The sequence below is a fragment of the Hemitrygon akajei genome, chromosome 22 (genome assembly GCF_048418815.1).
Source record: "Hemitrygon akajei chromosome 22, sHemAka1.3, whole genome shotgun sequence".
NCBI lineage: Eukaryota > Metazoa > Chordata > Chondrichthyes > Myliobatiformes > Dasyatidae > Hemitrygon > Hemitrygon akajei.
The window spans coordinates 2,649,400-2,674,661 of record NC_133145.1 but is presented as its reverse complement, the minus strand read 5'-3'; the positions used below and the strand labels follow the sequence as shown (position 1 = coordinate 2,674,661).

The 25,262-nt window shown below is 42.9% G+C and overlaps 1 protein-coding gene across 2 annotated transcripts in view; it reads right to left on the bottom strand.

Moving 5' to 3' along the window:
- Positions 1 to 25,262, bottom strand: part of eme1 (essential meiotic structure-specific endonuclease 1) — a 52,628-nt gene that overhangs the window by 4,526 nt on the left and 22,840 nt on the right. The window contains exons 3-8 of one of the 2 annotated variants that reach the window (XM_073026609.1): positions 21,226 to 21,365; positions 20,121 to 20,210; positions 14,726 to 14,847; positions 10,787 to 10,904; positions 8,313 to 8,428; positions 5,315 to 5,504 (exon numbers count right to left, since the gene is read on the bottom strand). In XM_073026609.1, coding sequence (XP_072882710.1) covers positions 5,315 to 5,504; positions 8,313 to 8,428; positions 10,787 to 10,904; positions 14,726 to 14,847; positions 20,121 to 20,210; positions 21,226 to 21,365 — 776 coding nt within the window. The remainder of the gene's footprint in view (positions 1 to 5,314; positions 5,505 to 8,312; positions 8,429 to 10,786; positions 10,905 to 14,725; positions 14,848 to 20,120; positions 20,211 to 21,225; positions 21,366 to 25,262) is intronic. The other variant, XM_073026610.1, reaches the window with a different exon arrangement.

The following is a 25,262-nucleotide window of genomic DNA, read 5'->3' as shown; positions in this document are numbered from 1 at the left end:
GGGCGATCTGGAAGACCATGTGAGGAATCTGGAGCAGCAGCTGGATGACCTTCGACTCATAAGGGAGAATGAGGCAGTCATAGATGAGAGCTACAGAGAGCTAGTCACACCTAGGCTGCCGGAAGCAGGTCGTTGGGTGACAGTCCGAGGGGGAAAAGCGAAGGAGAGTAGACAGGTAGTGCAGAGCACCCTTGTAGCCATTCCCCTGAATAATAAGTTTACCATCCTGGATGCTGTTGGTGAGGACAACCGACCAGGTGTGAGCCACAGTGGCAGGGCCTCTGGCATTGAGTCTGACCCTGTGGTGCAGAAGGATGGGACAGAGAAGAGGAGAGCTGTCGTCATTGGAGACTCTATAGTCAGGGGAGCAGACAGGAGATTTTGTGGACGTGAGAAGGACACCCGCATGGTTTGTTGCCTCCCGGGTGCCAGGATCCGGGATGTCTCTGACCGGGTGCATGACATACTGTTACGAGAGGGAAAGCAACCAGAAGTCGTGATACATGTTGGGATCAACGACATAGGCAGGAAGAGGGATGAGGTCCTGAAGTGTGAGTTTCAGGAACTAGGCAGAAGGCTGAAGAACAGGACCTCAAGGGTGGCGTTCTCAGGATTGATGCCAGTACTACGTGATAGTGATGGTAAGAATTGGAGGAGATGGCAGTTGAATGCGTAGCTGAGGAGTTGGTGGAGGGCGCAGGGTTTTAGATTTTTGGATCATTGGGATCTCTTCTGGAGAAGGTGGGACCTGTACAGATTGGATGGGTTGCACCTGAACTCGAGGGGGGAAGCAATATCCTTGCAGGTAGGTTTGCTAGCATGGTTCAGGAGGGTTTAAACTAATTTGCAAGGGGGATGGGACCCAGAGCGATAGAGCAGTGAAAGAAGTTCATGGAGTAAAGCCAGATGTAACATATAGAGAGGCTTTGATGAAAAAGAAGCAGAATAAAGGGTGTAAATGTAGTAAGGTAGAAGGGCTAAAGTGTGTGTACTTCAATGCAAGAAGCATCAGGAACAAAGGTGATGAACTGAGAGCTTGGATACATACATGGAATTATGATGTAGTGGCCATTACGGAGACTTGGCTGGTACCAGGGCAGGAATGGATTCTCAATATTCCTGGATTTCAGTGCTTTAAAAGGGATGGGGGGGGGGGGGGGGGGGGGAGGGGAGGAGGGGGTGGCATTACTGGTCAGGGATACTATTACAGCTGCAGAAAGGGTGGGTAATGTAGCAGGATCCTCTTTTGAGTCCGTATGGGTGGAAGTCAGGAACAGGAAGGGAGCAATTACTCTATTGGGGGTATTCTATAGGCTCCCTGGTAGTAGCAAAGATACCGAGGAGCAGATTGGGAGGCAGATTTTGGAAAGTTGCAAAAATAACAGGGTTGTTATCATGGGTGACTTTAATTTCCCTAATATTGATTGGCACTTGTTTAGTTCCAAAGGTTTAGATGGGGCAGAGTTTGTTAAGTGTGTCCAGGCTGGATTCCTGTCACAGTATGCTGACAGGCCGACTAGGGGAAATGCCATACTAGATCTAGTATTAGCTAACAAACCGAGTCAGGTCACAGATCTGTCAGTGGGTGAGCATCTGGGGGACAGTGATCACTGCTCACGGAAAAGGATAGAATCAGAGAGGACAGGAAAATTTTTAATTGGGGAAGGGCAAATTATAAGGCTATAAGGCAAGAACTTGCGGGTGTGAATTGGGATGATGTTTTCGCAAGGAAATGTACTATGGACATGTGGTCGATGTTTAAGGATCTTTTGCAGGATGTTAGGGATAAATTTGTCCCGGTGAAGAAGATAAAGAATAGTAGGATGAAGAAACCATGGGTGACAAGTGAAGTGGAAAATCTAGTCAGGTGGAAGAAGGCAGCATACATAAGGTTTAGGAAGGAAGGATCAGATGGGTCTGTTGAGGAATATAAGGTAGCAAGAAAGGAGCTTAAGAAGGGGCTGAGAAGAGCAAGAAGGGGGCATGAGAAGGCCTTGGCGAGTAGGGTAAAGGAAAACCCCAAGGCACTCTTCAATTATGTGAAGAACAAAAGGATGACAGGAGTAAAGGTAGGACCGATTAGAGATAAAAGTGGGAAGATGTGCCTGGAGGCAGAGGAAGTGAGCGAGGTCCTCAATGAATACTTCTCTTCGGTATTCACCAATGAGAGGGGACTTGATGATGGTGAGGACAATATGAATGAGGTTGAAGTTCTGGAGCATGTTGATATTAAGGGAGAGGAAGTGATGGAGTTGTTAAAATACATTAGGACGGACAAGTCCCCAGGGCCTGACGGAATACTCCCCAGGCTGCTCCACAAGGTGAGGGAAGAGATTGCTGAGCCTCTGGCTAGGATCTTTATGTCCTCGGTGTCCACAGGAATGGTACCGGAGGATTGGAGGGAGGCGAATGTTGTCCCCTTGTTCAAAAAAGGTAGTAGGGATAGTCCGGGTAATTATAGGCCAGTGAGCCTTACATCTGTGGTGGGAAAGCTGTTGGAAAAGATTCTTAGAGATAGGATCTATGGGCATTTAGAGAATCATGGTCTGATCAGGGACAGTCAGCATGGCTTTGTGAAGGGCAGATCGTGCCTAACAAGCCTGATAGAGTTCTTTGAGGAGGTGACCAGGCATGTAGATGAGGGTAGTGCAGTGGATGTGATCTACATGGATTTTAGTAAGGCATTTGACAAGGTTCCACATGGTAGGCTTATTCAGAAAGTCAGAAGGCATGGGATCCAGGGAAGTTTGGCCAGGTGGATTCAGAATTAGCTTGCCTGCAGAAGGCAGAGGGTTGTGGTGGAGGGAATCCATTCAGATTGGAGGGTTGTGACTAGTGGTGTCCTACAAGGATCTGTTCTGGGACTTCTACTTTTCGTGATAGACATTGATAGGATGCAGAAGTGGGCTGAGCAGTGGTAGATGGAGTTCAACCCGGAGAAGTGTGAGGTGGTACACTTTGGAAGGACAAACTCCAAGGCAGAGTACAAAGTAAATGGCGGGATACTTGGTAGTGTGGAGGAGCAGGGGGATCTGGAGATACATGTCCACAGATCCCTGAAAGTTGCCTCACAGGTAGATAGGGTAGTTAAGAAAGCTTATGGGGTGTTAGCTTTCATAAGTCGAGGGATAGAGTTTAAGAGACGCAATGTAATGATGCAGCTCTATAAAACTCTTGTTAGGCCACACTTGGAGTACTGTGTCCAGTTCTGTTCGCCTCATTAAGGATGTGGAAGCATTGGAAAGGGTACAGAGGAGATTTACCAGGATGCTGCCTGGTTTAGAGAGTATGGATCATGATCAGAGATTAAGGGAGCTAGGGCTTTACTCTTTGGAGAGAAGGAGGATGAGAGAAGACATGATAGAGGTGTACAAGATATTAAGAGGAATAGACAGAGTGGACAGCCAGCGCCTCTTCCCCAGGGCACCACTGCTCAGTACAAGAGGACATGGCTTTAAGTTAAGGGGAGGGAAGTTCAAGGGGGATACTAGAGGAAGGTTTTTCACTCAGAGAGTGGTTGGTGTGTGGAATGCACTGCCTGAGTCAGTGGTGGAGGCAGACACACTAGTGAAATTTAAGAGACTACTAGACAGGTATATGGAGGAAATTAAGGTGGGGGGGTTATATGTGAGGCAGGGTTTGAGGGTCAGCACAACATTGTGGGCCAAAGGGTCTGTAATGTGCTGTACTATTCTATGTTCTATAATAACTTGTCTATCACTGAAACAGGCATTTCTCTGCCTCTACACTCATCTTTGGAACATCTAAATTATCAAGACACCTACATTAGGACTCCTATTTACTGATCATAGTACTGTATTCAACACCGTAATTTCAAACCCATCTTCAAATTCCTAGACTTCCGACTTTACAACTTGACTTCCTGACTAACACTAAGGATAGGCAGCAACACCTTCTCCACGATTATCTGCAGCACCTGCGTCCCACAAGGTTGTGTCCTTAACACCTTACTTTATACATTCTGTGCGGCCACATTTTGCTCTAACTCCACTTACAAGTTTGTAGATGACACGACTGTAGTGGACCAGATTTTAAACAATGATAGTATAGGAAGAAGAAAGAGTGTAGTGGAATGATGCAAAGACAACATTAGCAAAATGAAGGATTTGGTCATCAACTTTAAGAAGCAGGGTAGAAGAAGCACTACCCAAAGTCTCCCTGGAATTCATGGTAGAAACCTTGTACATTTTCTTTGCACTTTCCAGTTTAATGAGATCTTTCCTATAATAGGGTAACCAAAACTACACATATCACCCCAGGTATGGTCCTACAATGGCAACATAACATCCCAACTTCTATGCTCAATGTCTTGAGCAAAGTCACGCGTACAAAACATCCTGTCTCCCATGGATATCACAACAATGTACTCATACTTGTACCACTAGGCTCTTGTGTCTACAGTACCCTCCAGGGCACTGTTGTTCACTTTGGTTTTACCTTCCAAAACGCAACACTGCACATATCTGAATAAAACTCCATTTCCCATTTTCAGGCCCACATACCCCACCCATCAAAATCCAACAGGCTCAATAAACTGAATAGAAAGGCTAGCTCTGTTATAAAATCGTAAGAGCATAAAACATAAGAGCAGAATTAGACCACTCAACCCATCAAGCCTGCTCTGCCATTCCATCATGGCTGATCCCGGATCCCACTCAACCCCACACACCTGCCTTCTCACCATATCCTTTGAATCCCTGACTGATCAGGAAACTATCAACTTCCACCTTAAATATAGCCATGGACTTGATCTGTGGCAGAGCATTCCACAGATTCACTACTCTCTAGCAAAAAAAAACTCCTCCTCACCTGTTCTAAAAGGTTGCCGTTAACTTTGAGGCTGCGTCCTCTAGTTCTGGATACCTCATGTCAGAGGCCTTCTGAAAATCCAAATATGCATCATTCTTTGTCTACCTTGCTTACTATTTCTTCAAAGAATTCCACAAATTTATCAGGCAAAGTTTTCCCTTAAGGAAACCAGGCAATCTACGGCCTATTTTATCATGTGCCTCCAAGTACTTTGAAACCATATCCTTAACAATTGACCCCAACATCGTTGCGACCAATTTACCAGTTTATTTGTTTGTTATTTGCCGTGTCATATGACGTGGGCGATCATGGTCTTTTCATAACCATGATTGTTCTGGACAAATGTTTCTGCAGAAGTGGTTTGCCATTGCCTTCTTCTGGGCAGTGTCTTTCATAGTACACATCATTTATTTACATTATCTCCTAATCAACTGCTATTAAATTCAAGAACATTGCTGCTTTAATGAATCATAGCAAATTGTACCTGTGTTAGTGACCATGGTGATGGATAGGCAGACACGATAGCATCTGCCATCTCAGAGCTGACTCTATTTAGTTGTTGAATCTGCTTCTTCCAAATGGTTAGGAGACCTTTTCCAGAACGATCAACCTTCACCCCTCTAGACCCATCGTTCTCTAAGTAGACAGATAATCCTTTGTTGTCTCGTGCCCTCCTGGCAAGATGAAAACAAATACTTCATTAAGCTGTTCAAATTCATTCACATGTGTATTCAGCTAAAAGAGTGGTCACTTCTTTTACAGTATCAATGTGTAAAGCCTAAAGAGAAATTGTCTGCTGAAAATAAAAATGTTTAAAGTGCAAAATTAAAGGTGATGAGCATAAATGCACCAGCAAAATTGGGCGCCACGGTACGACACTATTACAGCTCGAAGTGTTTCTGGAGTTTGGAGCTCAATTTGAGCACTGTTTGTATGTCCTCCTCGTGGAATGTGTGGCCAAAGTGAGAAATGATTTCAAAGGCCACCTCTATTATATATGCACTTTTGTTATATACAGCACATTTAAGGATTGAGGGAGCCACTGGAAATTTGCAAAGGTAATTTTAAAAGATGAATAAATTCTTCATAGTTGATGTTTTGAGAAACTTTATTAAATTAACTGTTTAACAAAGAAATAAGAAAATAATTAGATACTTTATAGAATAAAGTATAGAATAATTCTATACTTTAATACAAACTATAGCTACTGTGGATTGTTCTGACACCGACTAATAGAGGAAGAATGCTGGACGATTCTGCTACAGGTACATTGCAGTCAAACAGACCAACACTTTTATTCCACGACCAAACACGAGGAAATCTGCAGATGCTGGAAATTCAAACAACGCACACAAAATGCTGGTGGAACACAGCAGGCCAGACAGCATCTATAGGGAGAAGTACTGTCAATGTTTTGGGCCGAGACCCTTCGTCAGGACTCACTGAAAGGAAAGATATTAAGAGATTTGAAAGTGGTGGGGGGGAGGGGGAAATGCGAAATTATAGAAGACCGGAGGGGGTGGTATGAAACTGAGAGCTGGAAAGGTGATTGGCAAAAGTGATACAGAGCTGGAGAAGGGAAAGGATCATGGGACGGGAGGCCGGGAGAAAGAAAAGGGGAGGGTGGGGAGCACCAGAGGGAGATGGAGAACAGGCAGGGTGATGGGTAGAGAGAGAAAAAAAACAAACAACTGAATATGTCAGGGATGGAGTAAGAAGGGGAGGAGGGGCATTAACGGAAGTTGGAGAAGTCAATGTTCATCAGGTTGGAGGCTACCCAGCCGGTATATAAGGTGTTGTTCCTCCAACCTGAGTTTGGATTCATTTTGACAGTAGAGGAGGCCATGGATAGACATATCAGAATGGGAATGGGACGTGGAATTAAAATGTGTGGCCACTGGGGAGATCCTGCTTTCTCTGGCGGACCGAGCGTAGGTGTTCAGCGAAACGGTCTCCCAGTCTGCGTCGGGTCTCACCAATATATAAAAGGCCACACCGGGAGCACCAGACGCAGTATACCACACCAGCCGACTCACAAGTGAAGTGTCACCTCACCTGGAAGGACTGTCTGGGGCCCTGAATGGTGGTGAGGGAGGAAGTGTAAGGGCAGGTGTAGCACTTGTTCTGCTTACAAGGATAAGTGCCAGGAGGGAGATCGGTGGGAAGGGATGGGGGGGGGGAATGAGTGGACAAGAGAGTCGCATAGGGAGCGATACCTGCGGAAAGCAGAAAGGGGGGGAGAGGAAAAGATGTGCTTGGTAGTGGGATCCCGTTGGAGGTGGCAGAAATTATGGAGAATTATACGTTGGACCTGGAGGCTGGTAGAGCGAGGACAAGGGGAACCCTATCCCGAGTGGGGTGGCGGGCGGATGGGGTGAGGGCAGATGTGCGGGAAATGGGAGAGATGCGTTTGAGAGCAGAGTTCTTCCTTTTTTAAACAAAGGGGCTTCCCTTCTTCCACCATCAACTCTGCTCTCAAACGCATCTCTCCCATTTCCTGCACATCTGCCCTTACCCCATCCGCCCGCCACCCCACTCGGGGTAGGGTTCCCCTTGTCCTCACCCTGCCCTTACACTTCCTCCCTCACCACCATTCAGGGCCCCAGACAGTCCTTCCAGGTGAGGTGACACTTCACTTGTGAGTCGGCTGGTGTGGTATACTGTGTCCGGTGCTCCCGGTGTGGCCTTTTATATATTGGTGAGACCTGACGCAGACTGGGAGACCATTTCGCTGAACACCTACGCTCGGTCCACCAGAGAAAGCAGGATCTCCCAGTGGCCACACATTTTAATTCCACTTCCCATTCTGATATGTCTATCCATGGCCTCCTCTACTGTCAAGAGAAAGCCACACTCAGGTTGGAGGAACAACACCTTATATACCGGCTGGGTAGCCTCCAACCTGATGGCATGAACATTGACTTCTCTAACTTCCGTTAATGCCCCTCCTCCCCTATCCCTGACATATTCAGTTGTTTGTTTTTTTCTCTCTCTGCCCATCACCCTGCCTGTTCTCCATCTCCCTCTGGTGCTCCCCACCCTCCCCTTTTCTTTCTCCTGGCCTCCCGTCCCATGATCCTTTCCCTTCTCCAGCTCTGTATCACTTTTGCCAATCACCTTTCCAGCTCTCAGTTTCATACCACCCCCTCCGGTCTTCTATCATTTCGCATTTCCCCCTCCCCCCACCACTTTCAAATCTCTTAGTATCTCTCCTTTCAGTGAGTCCTGACGAAGGGTCTCGGCCCAAAACGTCGACAGTACTTCTCCCTATAGATGCTGCCTGGCCTGCTGTGTTCCACCAGCATTTTGTGTGTGGACTTTTATTCCACACCGGGAGAGAGAAACCACTTTCTTACATAGTGTACTTCCATTGCCCGCTGCTTTTGAGCCACTCAGAGATTACTTTGCTTCCTACGGGAGAGTTTTAGATTTATGAAAATGTACAGATGCTAAACTTCTTTTGCTGTTAGCTAAGAACTTACTTAAATGGGGCCTCAGCCACAGCTTTAGTGAACATGCTGACATAATCTGCAAACTCTTTCCATGTCTCCAAGAGTTGGACCTGAATTCCAACAGACATCTGCAAGTGCACTAGGGCCTGAAGCAAGAGAGAAAAAAATAATCTGTATAATCTAAAATCAGACTGCTTTCTTAGTTTCTAATTTTTCCTGAAGTAAATTGTTTACTTTCATTAGGTTTGGATAAATCATCTAGATCAAAAGCAATAAGCATCCAATTGGTAGTGACATGATGACAGAGCCCCAACATGACAAAATGCACATGTACCAAAGTAGTAACTGGATGGTGGTTAGGATGATTTTTTTTAAAAAAAGGAAAAGATCTACAGTAACCCGTTAAGATCAAATGATTAATTTAGATTGTGATATCATCTGCTGTCTATAGTTTGTACTTCAGGTTTGTGTGGCAACATTAACCATGAATGAAAGGAGCTTGGAAGTCATGTTACAACTTTATTAAACATTGATTAGGCCACAGCAGGAGTACTGTATGTAATTATGTTCACCACACCATAGGAAGGATGTGATTGCTTTGGAGAGAGTGCAGCATTGCAGTCATTAGGCAAAATTAATAAACATGAGAAAATGAGATGCTGGAAAAACACCATCCCTTTCTCTCAATTCCCCATCTCCACCGCTTCTGCTCTCAGGATGAGGCTTTTCAATCCACAATGAAGGAGATGTCCTCCTTCTTCAAAGAAAGGGGCTTCCCTTCCTCCACCATCAATGCTGCCCTCAACCGCATCTCTTCTATTTCACGCACATCTGCTCTCACCCCATCCTCCTGCCATCTTACTAGAGATAAGAGTTCCTCTTGTCCTCACCTACCACCCCACCAGCCCCCGTGTCCGGCACATAATTCTCTGTAACTTCCACCGTCTCCAATGGAGTCCCACCACAAAGCACATCTTTCCCTGCCCCCCACTTTCTGCAGGGATTGCTCCCAATGTGACTCCCTTGTCTATTCGTCCCTCCACACTGATCTCCCTCCTAGCACTTATCTTTGCAGGTGGAACAAGTGGCACACCTGCCCCGACACCTCCTCCCTCACTCCCATTCAGGGCCCCAAACATTCCTTCCTGGTGAGGTGACACTTCATCTGTGAGTCTGTTGGAGTCATATACTATGTCCGGTGTGGCCTCTTGTATATCGGTGGGACCCGATGTAGTTGGGAGTCCGCTTCACCGAGCACCTATGCTCCATCCGCCAGAAAAAGCAGCATCTCCCAGTGACCACCCATTTTAATTCTACTTACCATTCCTATTCTGATGTTTATCTATGGCCTCCTCCACTGTCTGATGAAGCCGCACTCAGGTTGGAGGAACGACATCTTATAATCCGTCTGGGTAGCCTCCAACCTGATGGCATGGACATCGATTTCTCAAACTTCTGATAACGGCTCCCACCCACCCCTCTCCTTCACCATTTCCCAACCCCTTTTCCCTCTCTTACCTTATCTCCTTGCCCGTACACCACCTCCCTCTGGTGCTCCTCCCCCCTTTTTCTTTCTTCCATGGCCTCCCGTCCTCTTCTATCAGACTCCCCCTTCTCCAGAACTTCCCAGCTCTTTACTTCATTCCTCCCCCTTCAGGTTTCACCCATCACCTTGTGTTTCACTCTTCCCTCCCCTCCTCCTGTTAAGTCAACTCCTCAGTTTTTTCGCCCCCACCAGTCCTGCTGAAGTCTCAGCCCGAAACAGCGACTGTATTTTTTTCTATGGATGCTGCCTGGCCTGCTGAGTTCCTCCAGCATTTTGTGTTAGCAGAGATTAATAGCCTTGTTTTCCCTGAAGGAGAAACATAAAATTACGAGAGAGATAGATAGTAAGGGAGGTCTAAATTAAGAAAGCATGGATTTAAGGCGAGAGATAGAAAGTTTATAAGAGATTTAAGGGTGATTGTTTCTTCCCTCATACATGGAGAGTGGTTAGGGTCCAGCATGTGCTCCATAGAAGAGATGCTGAACACAGATACTCTCATAAAATCTGAGAAGCATCTAAACGAGTGCTTGAATTGCCAAGACATAGAAGGATAAAGACTGAATAATACATCAAAGGGCTACAGTGATCGATGGCAATCTAATTCCAAATGTGATTCAGATGGGAATATAACAGGCACAGTGTGCTGATCAGCATTGATGTTGGTGCTTCTGAAATAACACAAAGTATTTTTACACCTTGCTCTAAAACATTTCTTTCCTCCTGAAAATCTTTAAAAACAGATTTTCATGACGAAAGATGCACATCTAAATTAAATTTCCTTTTGTCCACAGAAGCTGCCTGATTAGTCATTCCCAGTTTTGTTTCAGATTTCCAGCAATTGCAGTATTTTACTTCCTGATGATGATGAACTTCAATTGATGCTCTTTTGAGCTACCATAAGGGAAATATTTCAGTGGAAACTAAGCAACTTTCAACCCCGAATTCAGAGAATACTCACTAATTCTACATCCATTCGTGATATGGGAGATATATTATGCTCACAGCTTTGTTTGTCTCGTCCATTTCTGGCAGTAGTATGCCAGTGTCTCTTCTGTGACTTCTGCTTCTTCTGTAGACTACAGAAAATCAATCATTAAAACCACACTCCTTTTGTTTTACACACTTGCAAAAATGTTAGCAATAATCAGCAGCCCTCTTGGAATTCTCAGAATGAATTCCAAAGGATAACTTTTCAGGAGGTGGTATAAATCCTGATAATCATCTTCACTATCAACATCACTTAATTGCAAACTTACTAACTATGCCTTGTACATTCTTATCCAAATCCTTTATATTGTTGACAAATAGCAAAGGGATCAGCACCAATGGGGGCATCACCGGTCACAGACTTCCAATCTGAAAAGCAACCTTCCACAATCTTCTTCCTACCATCAAGTCAATTCCATACTGAACCAGCCAGCTTTCCACAGATTCCTTGCCAGCTAACTTTCTAGTGGCCTACCATGTGGAACCTTATCAAAGGTTTTACTGAAGTCCTTATAGACCACGTCTACCATACTGCCATCATCAACCTTCTTGAAGTAGCAATACTTCAGAAAACACAATCAAATTAATCAGACATGATCGCCCACACACACAAACCATGCTATCTCTAATCAACTCATCTTTCCAAATTCTTGTATATATTATTCATTTGTGTCCCCTCTATAACATGCCCAACACAGATGTTACGCTAACTGGTCTCTAGCTTTCAGATTTGTCTTTGCAGCCTTTTTAAAGACACAAATTAGCTACCCTCCAGCCTTCTGGCACTTTACCCATCACTAACAAAGATCACAACCGTGGCACTTCAGTTTCTTTTCTAGCTTCCCACAGTGTTCTCGGATATACCTGATCTATTTTCATACTTTGAGACATCAACTTCTGCTGTAATGCATACCATCCCCAAGGCATTTATCTACTTGATGGTCCTAACTTTTCATGTCCTTCTCCATGTTAAAAATAGAGGAGAAATATTCATCAAGGACCTTGCCCATCTGCTGAAGCTCCATACAAAGATGTCCACTTTGATTTTTGAGGGACCCTAGTCTCATTTTAATTATGTTTTCCCCTAATAAAGTTTGAAAATCTCTTTGGATACTTCTTAATCTTGTATATCATGTCCCCTTTTTGCCCTTTGATTTCTTTCTTGAGTATACTCCTGCTTTCCCTACACGCCTCCTGAAATTCATTTGCCAGCTCTCTCTACCTGAGCTACACCCCCTTGACCAAAGCCTCAATATTCCTTGTCATCCAATGTGTTGTTAACACAACCAATTACTATAAATCTTTCTACATCAGGTTAAATGGGGAAAAAATTAACTGTGCCACAAATCTTCCACAGGCGATTTATTTACTTATTTGGAAATACAGCAGGTAACAGTCCCTTCCACCCCAATGAGCCTGCGCCACTTAATTATACAATGGGACTAATTAACCTATGGCTTTGGAATGTGGGAAGAAACTGAAGTGTCCGGAGGAAATACACTCATCATAGAGAGAACGTACAAACTTCTTATAGGCATGGCAGAATTGAAACCAAGTCACTGGCGCCACAATAATGTTACGCTAACTGCTAAGCTACTGTTAAATTGTTGCTGTCATGTTCTAGTAGAATGCATATCCATCTACTTCCTCCACCTAAACCATTATTGTCTTGGGACTCAAGTGGTTTCTTTCCTCATTACCTCAAGACAACATTCAATTTTTTCCACAGTACTTTGTTTTTTTTAAATTTCTATCTTTGTGACATCCTGGGTTACCTGTGTAATCAACACAATCTATTTACGGAGTTAAAAGGTGACATTTAGATAATTTACTGCACATCCAAAACAGAACATCAAACAGCTTCACTTTTGACGAAGAACTTTAAAACCAGTCATTGTAACCTATCATGGTGGGCTGAAGGCTCCTTGTACAAACCTCAGGAAGTGGTTCTTTCAAACTACATCATGACCACAGCAGAAGCAGCATCTAGAGGCATGCCCAGTATGTATTATATTTTCTTAGAAAATGCCAGAGTTTGCAGCTAACATGTACATTTCTTTTTATTCATTCATTTTCAGGCCTGGTAGATGCTTTAGTAACCATTCTCAAGCGCTCTTCAGGAGGTGGAGAGGAGCAGTTCTTTTGTTGTTCTGCACTGCACTGCACTGCACTGCTGTTGGGGAGGGATACACAGAAAGAGCATTCTGACTTGAAGGACTGGCAATAATTTCCAGGCAAACATAGTGTAATTTGGATGTTCTCATCCTTATTGCTATGAGAGGTCACATGAGGTGGGAGAAGCCTTTGGAGTGACATGAGTGAGTCAATGAAGTGTTTTGCAGATGGTAAACACTACAGCCACTGATGGTGAAGGAATCAATGTTTAGGATGGTTGATGGAGTGCTGAACAAGTGGGCTACGATGTCCTGGATGAAGTCTGGCTTCTTTGGGAGTTGTTGATGCTGAAATTACCCACACAGCTGGAGAGTATTCCAGTATATTCTTGATTTGACCTTTGCAAATGGTGAAAAATCTTTCCGGTGTCAGTAATGAGGCACTTAGTGCAGCAAAGTAAGCCTTCTGACCTGTACTTGTAGGTCAAATTGATGTGGATAGCGGGAACTCAGCAACAGTAATGCCACTGAATGACAAGAATAGGTGGTTGTACTCTCTCCTACTGGAGATGGTCACTCCTGTGGTATCTGAGGTGTCACCAGTGTCTTATAAAGCCTTAGCTTGCATTCTTGGTTTTATATTCTAGACGTCTGAAATGAATCTTGTCTTCCTGATCTCTGACTCAACCTGCTTGTTAATATTTAGGGAATCCTGCATGAGGATTCCCAAGTCCATTTGCACCTCAGATTTTTGAACTTTCTCTCCATTTATATCTTCTACCAAAATGCATGACCATACATTTCTCAACACAGTATTGTATCTGCAACTTCTTTGCCCATTCTCCCAATCTAAATCCTTCTGCAGCCTCTCAGCTTCTTCAACACCACCTGCCCCTCCCCATATCTTTGTATTGTCCACAAACCCATCAATTCTGTTATCCAAATCATTGACATATAACGTAAAAAGAAGCGGTCCCAATACAGACCCCTGTGGAACACCACTAGTCAACAGTAGCCAACCAGAAAAGGCTCCCTTTATTCTCACTCATTGGCTCCTGCCAATCAGCCAATGCTCTATCTATGCTAGTACCTTTCCTGTTAATCTTGTCAAAGGCCTTCTGAAAATCCAAGTACACAGTTTCTCCTTTGTCTATTCTGCTTGTTTTTGCTTCAAATAATTGCAACAAGTTTGTCAGGTTAGATTTTCTCTTTTGGAAACCATGCTGACTATGGCCTATTTTATCACATGCCTCCAAGTACCCCAAAATCACATCTTTAACATCTTCCCAACCAGAGGTCAGAATAACTGGACTACAATTTCCTTCCTTCTGCCTCCCTCCCTTCTTGAAGAGTGGAGTGACGTTTGCAATTTTCAAGTCCTTTGGAATCATGCCAGAATCTATTGATTCTTGAAAGATCATCACAAATGCCTCCATAATCTCTTCAGCCACACCTATCTCATTGAAGCTCATCAACTTCAGTCTTAACACTATTCACTGATGCTACACAAGGTCAAACTTAGTCTTTATGTTACCCGTTAACTGCCATAATTGAGGAAAGTCTTTGAAGACCACAACAGGTTATGTGCAGCCCAAGGCATCAAGGCCTGCAGATTTTGTAGAACATATTTAATTTCTCTACTTAGCAACTTTAAACCAATTATCATTTTAATTATTGCTTGAATTGTGCACAGATATGTGACTGTAGCCCTAACAGACATTTTCTGCTCTATAGTGCCTGTATTTGCAATCAAAAGTAATGAGTTAAGTAAACACTGTACAATACAAAAATCTAACCTGAAGTGCTTTTCCAGATCGACAATGACCAAACATGGAACTTTCCCTGCACATTGCTGAAGAATATTAACAGCAAAAATTTCTAACGTCTCCTGGCCTTCAGTAGCGGCCCCTTCCAATTCCTAGATAGAAAAACATAAATTACACACTGGAACCTGGAAGAATTTGCAAGTTTAGTGTATTAATGCAGTAAGTATATAACACAAACAGGTGCTTTGGCCCTTGATGTTATACTGACCTAATTAAACTAGTATTTAAATGCCTAACTATATCTATGCTTCTACCTAAACAAAATCCATATCCATCTATTCTCTGTACATTGGTGTGCATCCTAGTAAACCTCTTATACACCAACTCCATAGCCTCAACATCCTTTGTATAATGTAATGACCAGAGGTGAATGTAATACTCCAGATGTGGCCTAACTAGAGTTTTATAAAACTGCAGCATAATTTTGTGACTCTTGAACTCAGTGCTTCGACTAATAAAGGCAAGCATGTCATAAGCTATCAACCCATGCAGGAAGCATGGTTATAGACCTGAAAATCCCTCTGTACACTTTTTAATTACCGTAGATTCCGGACTACAGAGCGCACCTGATTAAAAGCCGCTGGCTCTAATTTTAGAAATAAAATCAATTTTTTACTTGTACAGGCCGCACCGGATTTTCGGCCGCAGGTGTCCCACGTTGTAATATGAGATATTTACACAGAAAGATATTACACGTGAGGATTTTTTAACTTTTAATTAAATCCATATGGTAACAAACAAATATATATTGCAAATGCTTTTTTTCGTACCGTGCCTGTAATACGGCTACTTTTAAATATACATACGTATCGGTAACACAAATTACGTTGCATATACTTTTTTACTGAACAGCACGAACAACATTCCAATATCTCCTAGCGACTGGTAAAAATATATATACTGCAGCCTACCAGGAAAAGTTATTGATCGCCTTTAACTTAAAAGCAGCGTTTTCGCTCGGGTCTGATGAGCTCGCGTAACGCGATCGGGTCTAATCGGGTCTAATGTGCTCGGGTCTGATGTGCTCGGGTCTGATGAGCTCGCGTAACGCGATCCGGTCTAATGTGCTCGGGTCTGATGTGCTCGGGTCTGATGAGCTTGCGTAATGCCCCCACCTTCCCGTTTATCGCAAACCGGTATCCCACAAGACGCGGCGAAACCGGGTGTGACATCATAGCATCCCGGGATGTAGTACAGAAAACAAATATAGTTAAAACACTTCTAACTTTAACTAACAAATGAATTACTAAGCGAAAATATTATAAACTAAGTAACTGCCATAAAGGCAGCACAATGCTTTTCTTCGAGTGTTTTCCATGTTGATGAGGGTGAGTACAAATGACTGATTTACAATAATTTAATTGTGAAAGTGCGCTTGATTTATCGTACAATTTCATTGGACCTCTGTGAACTACTCATCAATTTTATTGGTCTACTGTTACGAGGCAAAATGTTTACGAGGCGGCATGAAAAAAACCATGTATTAGCCGCTCTGGATTAAAGGCCGCAGAGTTCAAAGCTGTTCAAAATGTGGGAAAAAAGTAGCGGCTTATAATCCGGAATCTACGGTACATATAATTTTACCTCTGTTTTATTCCATCAAATTCTTGGAATTTAATGAGCTAGAGTCAAATCTAAGCTCCTACATTCCTACTGGACGATACAGAAATTTTTGCCAGCTTCATTAACTAGGAATTATTTACAAACTAAAATGGTTCTTTCTCCACAAATGCTGCCTATCAAGTTCAATGTTTCCAGCTTTTTCTCTTGATATAAATATTTTAAGAGCTATTGTTTATGGCTGAACTAGCTGATTTTGAATACAAAACTGTAGAGAAGACAACCTCAGCTTAAGTTTTATTAAATGTTTGGCGATTTTGTGGATGCAGGAAAGAAGCACGGATGGTAGTTTGCCTTCTAGGTGCCAGGGTCCAGGATGTTTCTGATCACGTCCAAGATATCCTGAAGTGGAAAGAACAGCCAGAAGTCATGGTACATTTTGGTACCAAGGGAAGAGGTTCCTGAAAGCAAACTATAGGGAGTAAGGAAGGAAGTTGAGAAGCAGGACCACAAAGGTAGTAATCTCGGGATTACTGCCTGTGCCACGTGACAGTGAGTATAACAACAGAGTGAGGTGGAGGATAAATGTGTGGCTGAGGGATTGGAGCAGGGGGCAGGGATTCAGATTTCTGGATCACTGGGACCTCTTTTGGGGGAGGAGTGACCTGTACAAAAAGGATGGGTTGCACTTGAATACCGGGGGACCGATATCCTGGCAGGGTGGTTTGCTAAGGCCGTTGGGGAGAGTTTAAACTAGGATTGCCGGGGGATGAGAACCAAACTGAAGAGATGGAGGAAGAGGCAGATGGCTCACAAATAGAGAAAGCTTAGAGTCAGTGCGAGGGGGAGGATAGGCAAGTGACCAAGAAAGGACGCACTCAGACCGATGGTTTGAGATATGTCTATTTTAATGCAAGGAGTATTACGGGAAAAGTGGATGAGCTTAGGGCGTGGATCAGTACTTGGAGCTAGTATGTTGTGCCATTACAGAGACTTGGATAGCTCAGAGGCAGGAATGGTTACTTCGAGTGCTAGACTTTAGATGTTTCAGAAAGGACAAGGAGAGAGGCTAAAGAAGTGGGGGCATGGCACTGTTGATCAGAGATAGAGTCACGGCCATAGAAAAGGAGGAAGGCATGGAGGGATTGCCTATGGAGTCTCTGTGGGTGGAAGTTAGGAACAGGAAGGGGTTGATAATTCTACTGGGTGTTTTGTTTTTATAGATAGGCCACCCAATAGTAACAGGGACGTCGAGGAGCAGATAGGGAGACAGATTCTGGAAAGGTGTAATAATAACAGGGTTGTTGTGTTGGGAGATTTTAATTTTGCAAATATTGATTAGCATGTCCCTAGAGCGAGAGGTTTAGTTGGGGTGGAGTTTGTTAGGTGTGTTCAGGAAGGTTTCTTGACACAATATGTAGATAAGCTTAGTAGAAGATAAGTAGAAGAGGAGAGGCTGTACTTGATCTGGGATTAGGAAGTGAACCTGGTCAGGTGTCTCAGTGGGTGAGCATTTTGGAGATAGTGATCACAATTCTATCTCCTTTACCATAGTATTGGAGAGGGATAGGAACAGACAAGTTAGGAAAGCATTTAATTGGAGTAAGGGGAAATATGAGGCTATCAGACAGGAATCAGTGATCATTAATGGAGAATGTGTGGAGCAGGTTAAGACCTACAAGTATCTGGGAGTACAGTTAGACGAGAAGCTAGACTGGACTGCCAACACAGATGCCTTGTGCAGGAAGGCACAGAGTCGACTGTACTTCCTAAGAAGGTTGGCGTCATTCAATGTCTGTAGTGAGATGCTGAAGATGTTCTATAGGTCAGTTGTGGAGAGCGCCCTCTTCTTTGTGGTGGCGTGTTGGGGAGGAAGCATTAAGAAGAGGGACGCCTCACGTCTTAATAAGCTGGTAAGGAAGGCGGGCTCTGTCGTGGGCAAAGTACTGGAGAGTTTAACATCGGTAGCTGAGCGAAGGGCGCTGAGTAGGCTACGGTCAATTATGGATAACTCTGAACATCCTCTACATAGCACCATCCAGAGACAGAGAAGCAGTTTCAGCGACAGGTTACTATCGATGCAATGCTCCTCAGACAGGATGAAGAGGTCAATACTCCCCAATGCCATTAGGCTTTACAATTCTACCGCCAGGACTTAAGAACTTTTTAAAAGCTATTATTAATGCTTTTTGAGATAGTGATTTAGATGCATATCATATTTTTTACTGAGTTAAGTATTGTATGTAATTAGTTTTGCTACAACAAGTGTATGGGACATTGGAAAAAAAGTTGAATTTCCCCATGGGGATGAATAAAGTATCTATCTATCTATCTATCTAATTTGGAAGCATAAATTGGAAACAGATGTTCTCAGGGAAATGTATGGAAGAAATGTGGCAAATGTTCAGGGGATATTTGCGTGTTCTCAATAGGTACGTTCCAATGAGACAGGGTACGATAGAGGAACTGTTGTGTACAAAGACTGTAAATCTAGTCAAGAAGAAGAGCTTACGAAAGGTTCAAAGAGCTAGGTAATGATAGAGAGCTAGAAGATTATAAGGCTAGCAGAAAGGAGCTTAAGAAAGAAATTAGATGAGCCAGAAGGGGCCATGAGAAGGCCTTGGCGGACAGGATTAAGGAAAACCCCAAGGCATTCTACAAGTATGTTAACAGCAAGAGGGTAAGGCATGAGAGAATAGGACCAATCAAATGTGACAGCAGAAAAGTGTGTATGGAATCGGAGGAGATAGTAGAGGTACTTAATGAGTACTTTGCTTCAGTATTCACTACGGAAAAGGACCTTGGCGATTGTAGGGATGATTTATAGTGGACTGAAAAGCTTGAGCATGTAGATATTAAGAAAGAGGATGTGCAAGAGCTTTAGGAAAGCACCAAGCTGGATAAGTCACCGGGACCGGCCACTGTGGGAAGCGAGGGAGGAGACTGCTGAGCCTCTGGTGATGATCTTTGCATCAGCAATGGGGACGGGAGAGGTTCTGGAGGATTGGAGGGTTGCAGATGTTGTTCCATTATTCAAGAAAGGGAGTAGAGATAGCCCAGGAAATTATAGACCAGTGAGTCTTACTTCAGCGCAGGTTGACTCTGTGGTTAAGAAAGCAAATGGTGCATTGGCCTTCATCAATCATGGGATTGAGTTCAGGAGCCGAGAGGTAATGTTGCAGCTACATAGGACCCTGGTCAGACCCCCCTCACTACAGGAAGAGTGTGGAAGCCATAGAAAGGGTGCAGAGGAGATTTACAAGGATGTTGCCTGGATTGCGGAGCATGCCTTATGATAATAGGTTGAGTGAACTTTGCCTTTTTTCCTTGGAGCGACGGAGGATGAGAGGAGACCTGATAGAGGTGTATAAGATGATGAGAGGCGTATAAGATGATGAGAGGCATTGATCATGTGGATAGTCAGAAGCTTTTTCCCAGGGCTGAAATGGCTAGCACGAGAGGGCAGAGTTTTAAGGTGCTTGGAAGTAGGTACAGAGGAGATATCAGGGGTAAGTTGTTGTTTTTTTTTATATAATGCAGAGTGGTGAGTGCATGGAATGGGCTGCCGGCAACGGCGGTGGAGGCAGATATGATAGAGTCTTTTAAGAGATTCCTGGACAGGTACATGGAGCTCAGAAAAATAGAGGGCTAGGGGTAAGCCTAGGTAGTTCTAGGGTAAGGACATGTTCGGCACAGTTTGGTGGGCCGAAGGGTCTGTATTGTGCTGTAGGTTTTCTACGTTTCTATGTTTCCAAGATTAGTCTGTTCAAATACAATGAAAAATTAAAATCTGAAGTAAATTTACCTGTTTATAGACATGAACCATTGACACAAACTCCTCTGGTGGAATGTGAATTATAACATGAAGCTCATCTGTCCAGTCAGTTACTTCATTCTGCAAAAAAACAGACAGCAGGACGTTTTGGGCTACCACTGCAGAAGTCTGGTTAATATGTAAAGTCAGACTTTGCTACCATGGTTCAAGTAAAGTTATTTGTTTAATTAATAGAGAAAAGGTGAAAAGTACAAACTAAACCATTTGAAAGTTGATTTGACCTTTAAAACCTCAATAAGAGTTGAAAAGCAATTTGTATAGATTGTGTAGGAAAGAATGGCTTATGGAAAGTTGCACAAAGAAATGAGTGAGAAAAGCAAGGGGTGGAGGGGAAAGGGGTGGGGGGTGAGAGGGGCAGGAGAGAGGAAGAGAGGGGTACATGTGGTGGTGTGAGAGAGGCGGCCAAGGAATAGAAAGTTGTTAAATTGGTCAATTGCACGTGTGGTGACACAACTGTAGGAAGGAAGTGACTGGACCAGTGCTTTTGGGGGGAGGGGGGCAGTGTCAAGATGGAGTCAAGATATGACATTAAGAGTTTGTTTAGGGCAGGAGTATCTGCTGAGAGTTATGAGTGAGATGAGGCTTGTTTCAAATATAAAAGATCTGAGATGGTCCTGACAGTGCAGAAGTGAAATAGGTTTCCTCTTGTTAAAGAATACAGAACCATCACAAAAAAAGGATCAAACTTTAAAATAGAAGAGGCATTTTTTTCCTCTCAGGGATGTATAAATCTTCAGCCTGCTTCTTCAAGTGGCTATTGAAGCAGTCGATAACTTCTAATGCAGAGGTAGATAGCTAGTTGATAAACAAGGCAGGGAAAGGTTACCGTGAGTGAACATGAATTGGAGTTAAGGTTACTCCAATCATGGTAGATCAGATCTACCCTGATCTAGTTATGTGGCAGACTAGGTTTGAGGGATTGAATATTCATAGTTCTCAGTCAACTATAATGTTCATGTTAATTCTGAACATAATAGAGATTGATTGGAAATCTAGTGTAATAAAGCTATGCTTTTTAGCATGCTAAATTTTCCACACTACTAGTTTATAAAACAAACATAGGAATATCACATACCTTCTGCTGCTCAACAACATAAGACTGTCTTCTCCTCCAGACCACACTGTGTGGAATTGTCTGATTTTCTATCACACAGCTAACCTCCATAGCTTGCAGAGTGCTTAACAGTTGTCCCCCTCCTTCTATCTGTAACAATCCTGCGAAAGTGAAATATAAAAAAAATTTTGCTTATGTGTGCAGTGGGATTCATTGCACTATCCTATATTTCAAAAACAATACAAGTTAATAAAATATATTCCCAAATAACTTTTGGAATTCCGTGATTGTTATAGGACAAGGCAGTTGGTCTTGTTCATGCGCTAATGATAGAAGGTTAAAAAGGCAGCAATACCTCCAGATTAAATGATTTCAAGCTAGAATATAACTCCAACATTTTGTTGCAGGATGAAATGGCAACTAGAAGATGCAAAGTATTAGAAGATCAGCAATCATGGAATCAAATTGTCACAAATCAAGAAAAAAAGAGTTTAGGGGTGCCATTGAAGGCAGTTGAGAATTTTGTGTGCAAGGATGTATTCAGCAAAATGCGTTAAGTCAGAAAGAATTCTAGAAAATTCATCAATGTAGTATGCTTGTGTGGCACTGTTGCACAATATGCTGAAAATGAGATATCCATGGTAGAGCCAACATACAATAGCTCATTGAAAACATGGTGCTATATTAGAAAGGAAGGAAAGAAAAAGTCAGAACACAGAATCATGGGTTCACAAGCACTGAGTACTGGGTGATAATAATTGTAAAAAAAGTAGAAGTGGCTGGCTACATCGGAAATATTGATGCTCTTGATTCCACAAGAGATAGATCAGTGCACAAGATCCAATTCTGCTGAGTGCATTAGGTTTAAAGGTATACTGTTTGCTTTGAAGTTTGCTCCATCTAAACCAGCAGAAATAGGCTTTGCTAATATTGCAAAAAGTAATGCTGGAACATTTGGAACCGAAGCCATTGTTGACTGCAGAACAATTTTAAGTTTCATAAGCAAAATCAAAAGGAAGAGAAGTCTATTTCAGTGTATCTGGCCAAAATGAAGTGATTGTCTGAACATCGTTAGTTTGGTAATGGTTTTAATGATGCACGGTGAGGCCATTTAGTTTGTGGAATCTTACAGAAGAGAATTCAAAAACGGCTCCTAACTGAAGCACAACTTACATTTAAAATAGCAGTTGAAATTCCTGTATCAATGGAATCTAAACAGAAACTGGTCTGGCCGAACAAATTGTGCTACTGTTGTAGCAAGGACTCAAATACAGCAGACCAACGCAGGTTTAAAGGAGAAACTTGCAGAAAATGCAATAAAGTAGGACACATACAAACATAAATGGACACACAGAAAAGAGAAAAAGATAAAAAGTCAAGTTGCAGTTTTAAAAAGAACACTAATCTGCATGCTGTTGATGAAAATCAGATTATGATGAAAGTGGCACAGGAATGGCTAGCCTTGAGGTTTGCAATGTGAAAACTAACAATATGCAAGCAATATGCTTAAGCCAGAGGTGAATGGCAGAAAAAGAATCAAAATGGAATAGGACATTGGTTCGGCTCTTTCAGTCATTACAAAAAATGGGCAGAGGCACTTCAAAGATACTAAACTGAAGCCTGCAGATATCCAACTAAGAACTTATATTGGAGAAAAGATAACTTATGTGGGAATGACATTCTTAACAGTGAAATACAATAACCAACAAGCCACATTGAGTTCGTATGCAATAAAAACAGGACCAGCATTGTGGGGGCATGATTGGCTAAGACAACTACAACTTGATTGGAGGTCCATCCATCATTTCTAAGTCTCATCCCCTATAAAAAAGTCAACTGAAAGCGAATTAAGAAAGGTACTGGATGATGCCACAGCTGTCTCCATGCTGAACACCATGAATCGTTGTCCAACAGAGGACAAACAGGTGTTGACGCCAATCTCTGTGCCTCTGGTTGGAAAGCATTTTAGACCAAGGAAGGACTATGCTGCTCGGAGGAAGTGTGAAAGTGATGAAAGCAGTGGTACGACTACAACAGAATTTGTTGGCAACATATCTGAGGAAGCTTCTGATATGTTAATCAGGCAGTTATCTCCAAAATGTGGCTTGGTTTTAAGCTGGAAGAGAGTTTAAGAAGCTTCAGGAAAGTTGCACGCATTCGGCTCTTGTGAGTATAGAGAACCAGAAACGACTAAGCATGCATGAACAAGTGGGAGACAAAAAACTGCTTGTAGAAGTAGATGCAAAGACCAAAGTCCAGCTGGATGAAAAGGCCAAAAAGAAGAGAGTAAATGGAGATACGAAAACAGGATTCATCAGATGCTGCGATGCAAACAAGAGATCAGATCATAATGGGAGCAATAGGATAAATAAGTGAATACTCCAGTGAACTAAAAGAACAAGGAAGAAGAAAGGTGTCCAGAGCTGTCAAAATGACTTCTTGCAGTCCCAGAGTCAAATCCTACAACACCACGACAGAGGTTCTAAAACCTGAAATGCTTTCACAACCACGTCTCACTTGCCAAGCAGAGTGATCCTCCTGGTCAGGAAAGATGTTATTCTATAAGAGTAAGAAATCCTCCAGAGCGACTAAATCTTCAGACCTGAATGGGTCAATTAAAATAATTGACTATGATGTGGATGTTTGCATATAGTAGCTGTGTTATATAGTATACCATATATATAGTTGAGATGCTTTCAACATTGAGTTAGAGATTTATGGTTAAGCAGGAAGGAGTATTGTGTATTCAGTAATTCGACAATATTTGAGTAATCTTGCTTATACAGTATATTGTATGATTAGGCACTTTAGTTTGTTTTGTTACGAACCAGCAACAATAGATGTAGAACGGAGTCAGGAAATTATTGAAAATCAATGAAAATGGTTTCTGGTGATGTCATTGTCGAGAATGGCAACTTAAGTCACTAGCTCCTCCGGAAAAACGCGTATTAAGCCCCGCTAACCCATCAAACACAGTATTTTTCGAAAAATATTTGAACTGAAAAGAGGGGCAAAAATGGGGAAAAAAAGAATGGAAATAAAAAAAGCGACATTGCGGCGCCGGCGGCCAAGAGGAGTGCAGCGAGCGGCTCTCCTACCCGATCACGTGCTAGCGAGACGGATGCTGGGCCTCGTTCAGGAGAAGCGGCAAATATGATCGAAATTCTGAAAGAGATAAGGGAGTTCCAGAAAAATATAAAGCAGCAGCTACATGATATTAAGTCAGAGCTTGCCAACGTCAATCAAAAAATAGCAGTGGCAGAGACCCGAATTGAGAAGGTGGAAGATTGCATTCAAAACGTGGAACGAATATTGAGTAACACGATAAAAATATTAAATCACTAAGAAGGTAAACTGCTTGACCTGGAGGGAAGATCATGGTGGAAAAATATCAGAATATACAACGTTCCCGAAGGAGCGGAGGGCTTGTCTATGACGGAGTTTGTCGGAAAGTTGCTGTGGGACGCGCTGGAGCTTCCCTTGACTATGGAGCTGGAAATTGAGAGAGCGCATCACGCGCTCGTCTTGAAGCCTACCCAAGATAAGCCACGCTCAATAATAATTAAATTCCTTTGGTACAGTACCAAGGCGGAGATTCTACGAAGTGCCTGGGGTAAGAAGAGTGTGTTTTTAGACAACAAATTAATATATTTCGACCAAGATTACCCTCCCGCAATCCTGCAGAAATGTAAAGAATACTCTGAAGTAAAGCGAGTACTAAAGCAAGAAAGGATTAGATTTCAAACTCCGTACCTTGCTAAACTTTGAGTGTTTTATGAAGACGGGACACGGTTGTACCACACAGTGGAAGAGGCGACTACAGACATGAAGGCCAGAGGGTTGCCCGTCAGCGGGATCAAACCGAGGGAAACCGTCCCAGTATCAGGAAGAGACTGGGAGTTTTCCAAAGACAGTCCTCACCCCCTCCAAAAGAGCCATAAGGTTTGGCTAACTTTAAAAATGTTGAGAAGCTAAATGGAAGCAAAAGTAGATGGTGATATACTTATCTTGAGAAATACTTATTATAATGTGGATTTTATATTACTTAGTTGTTATTC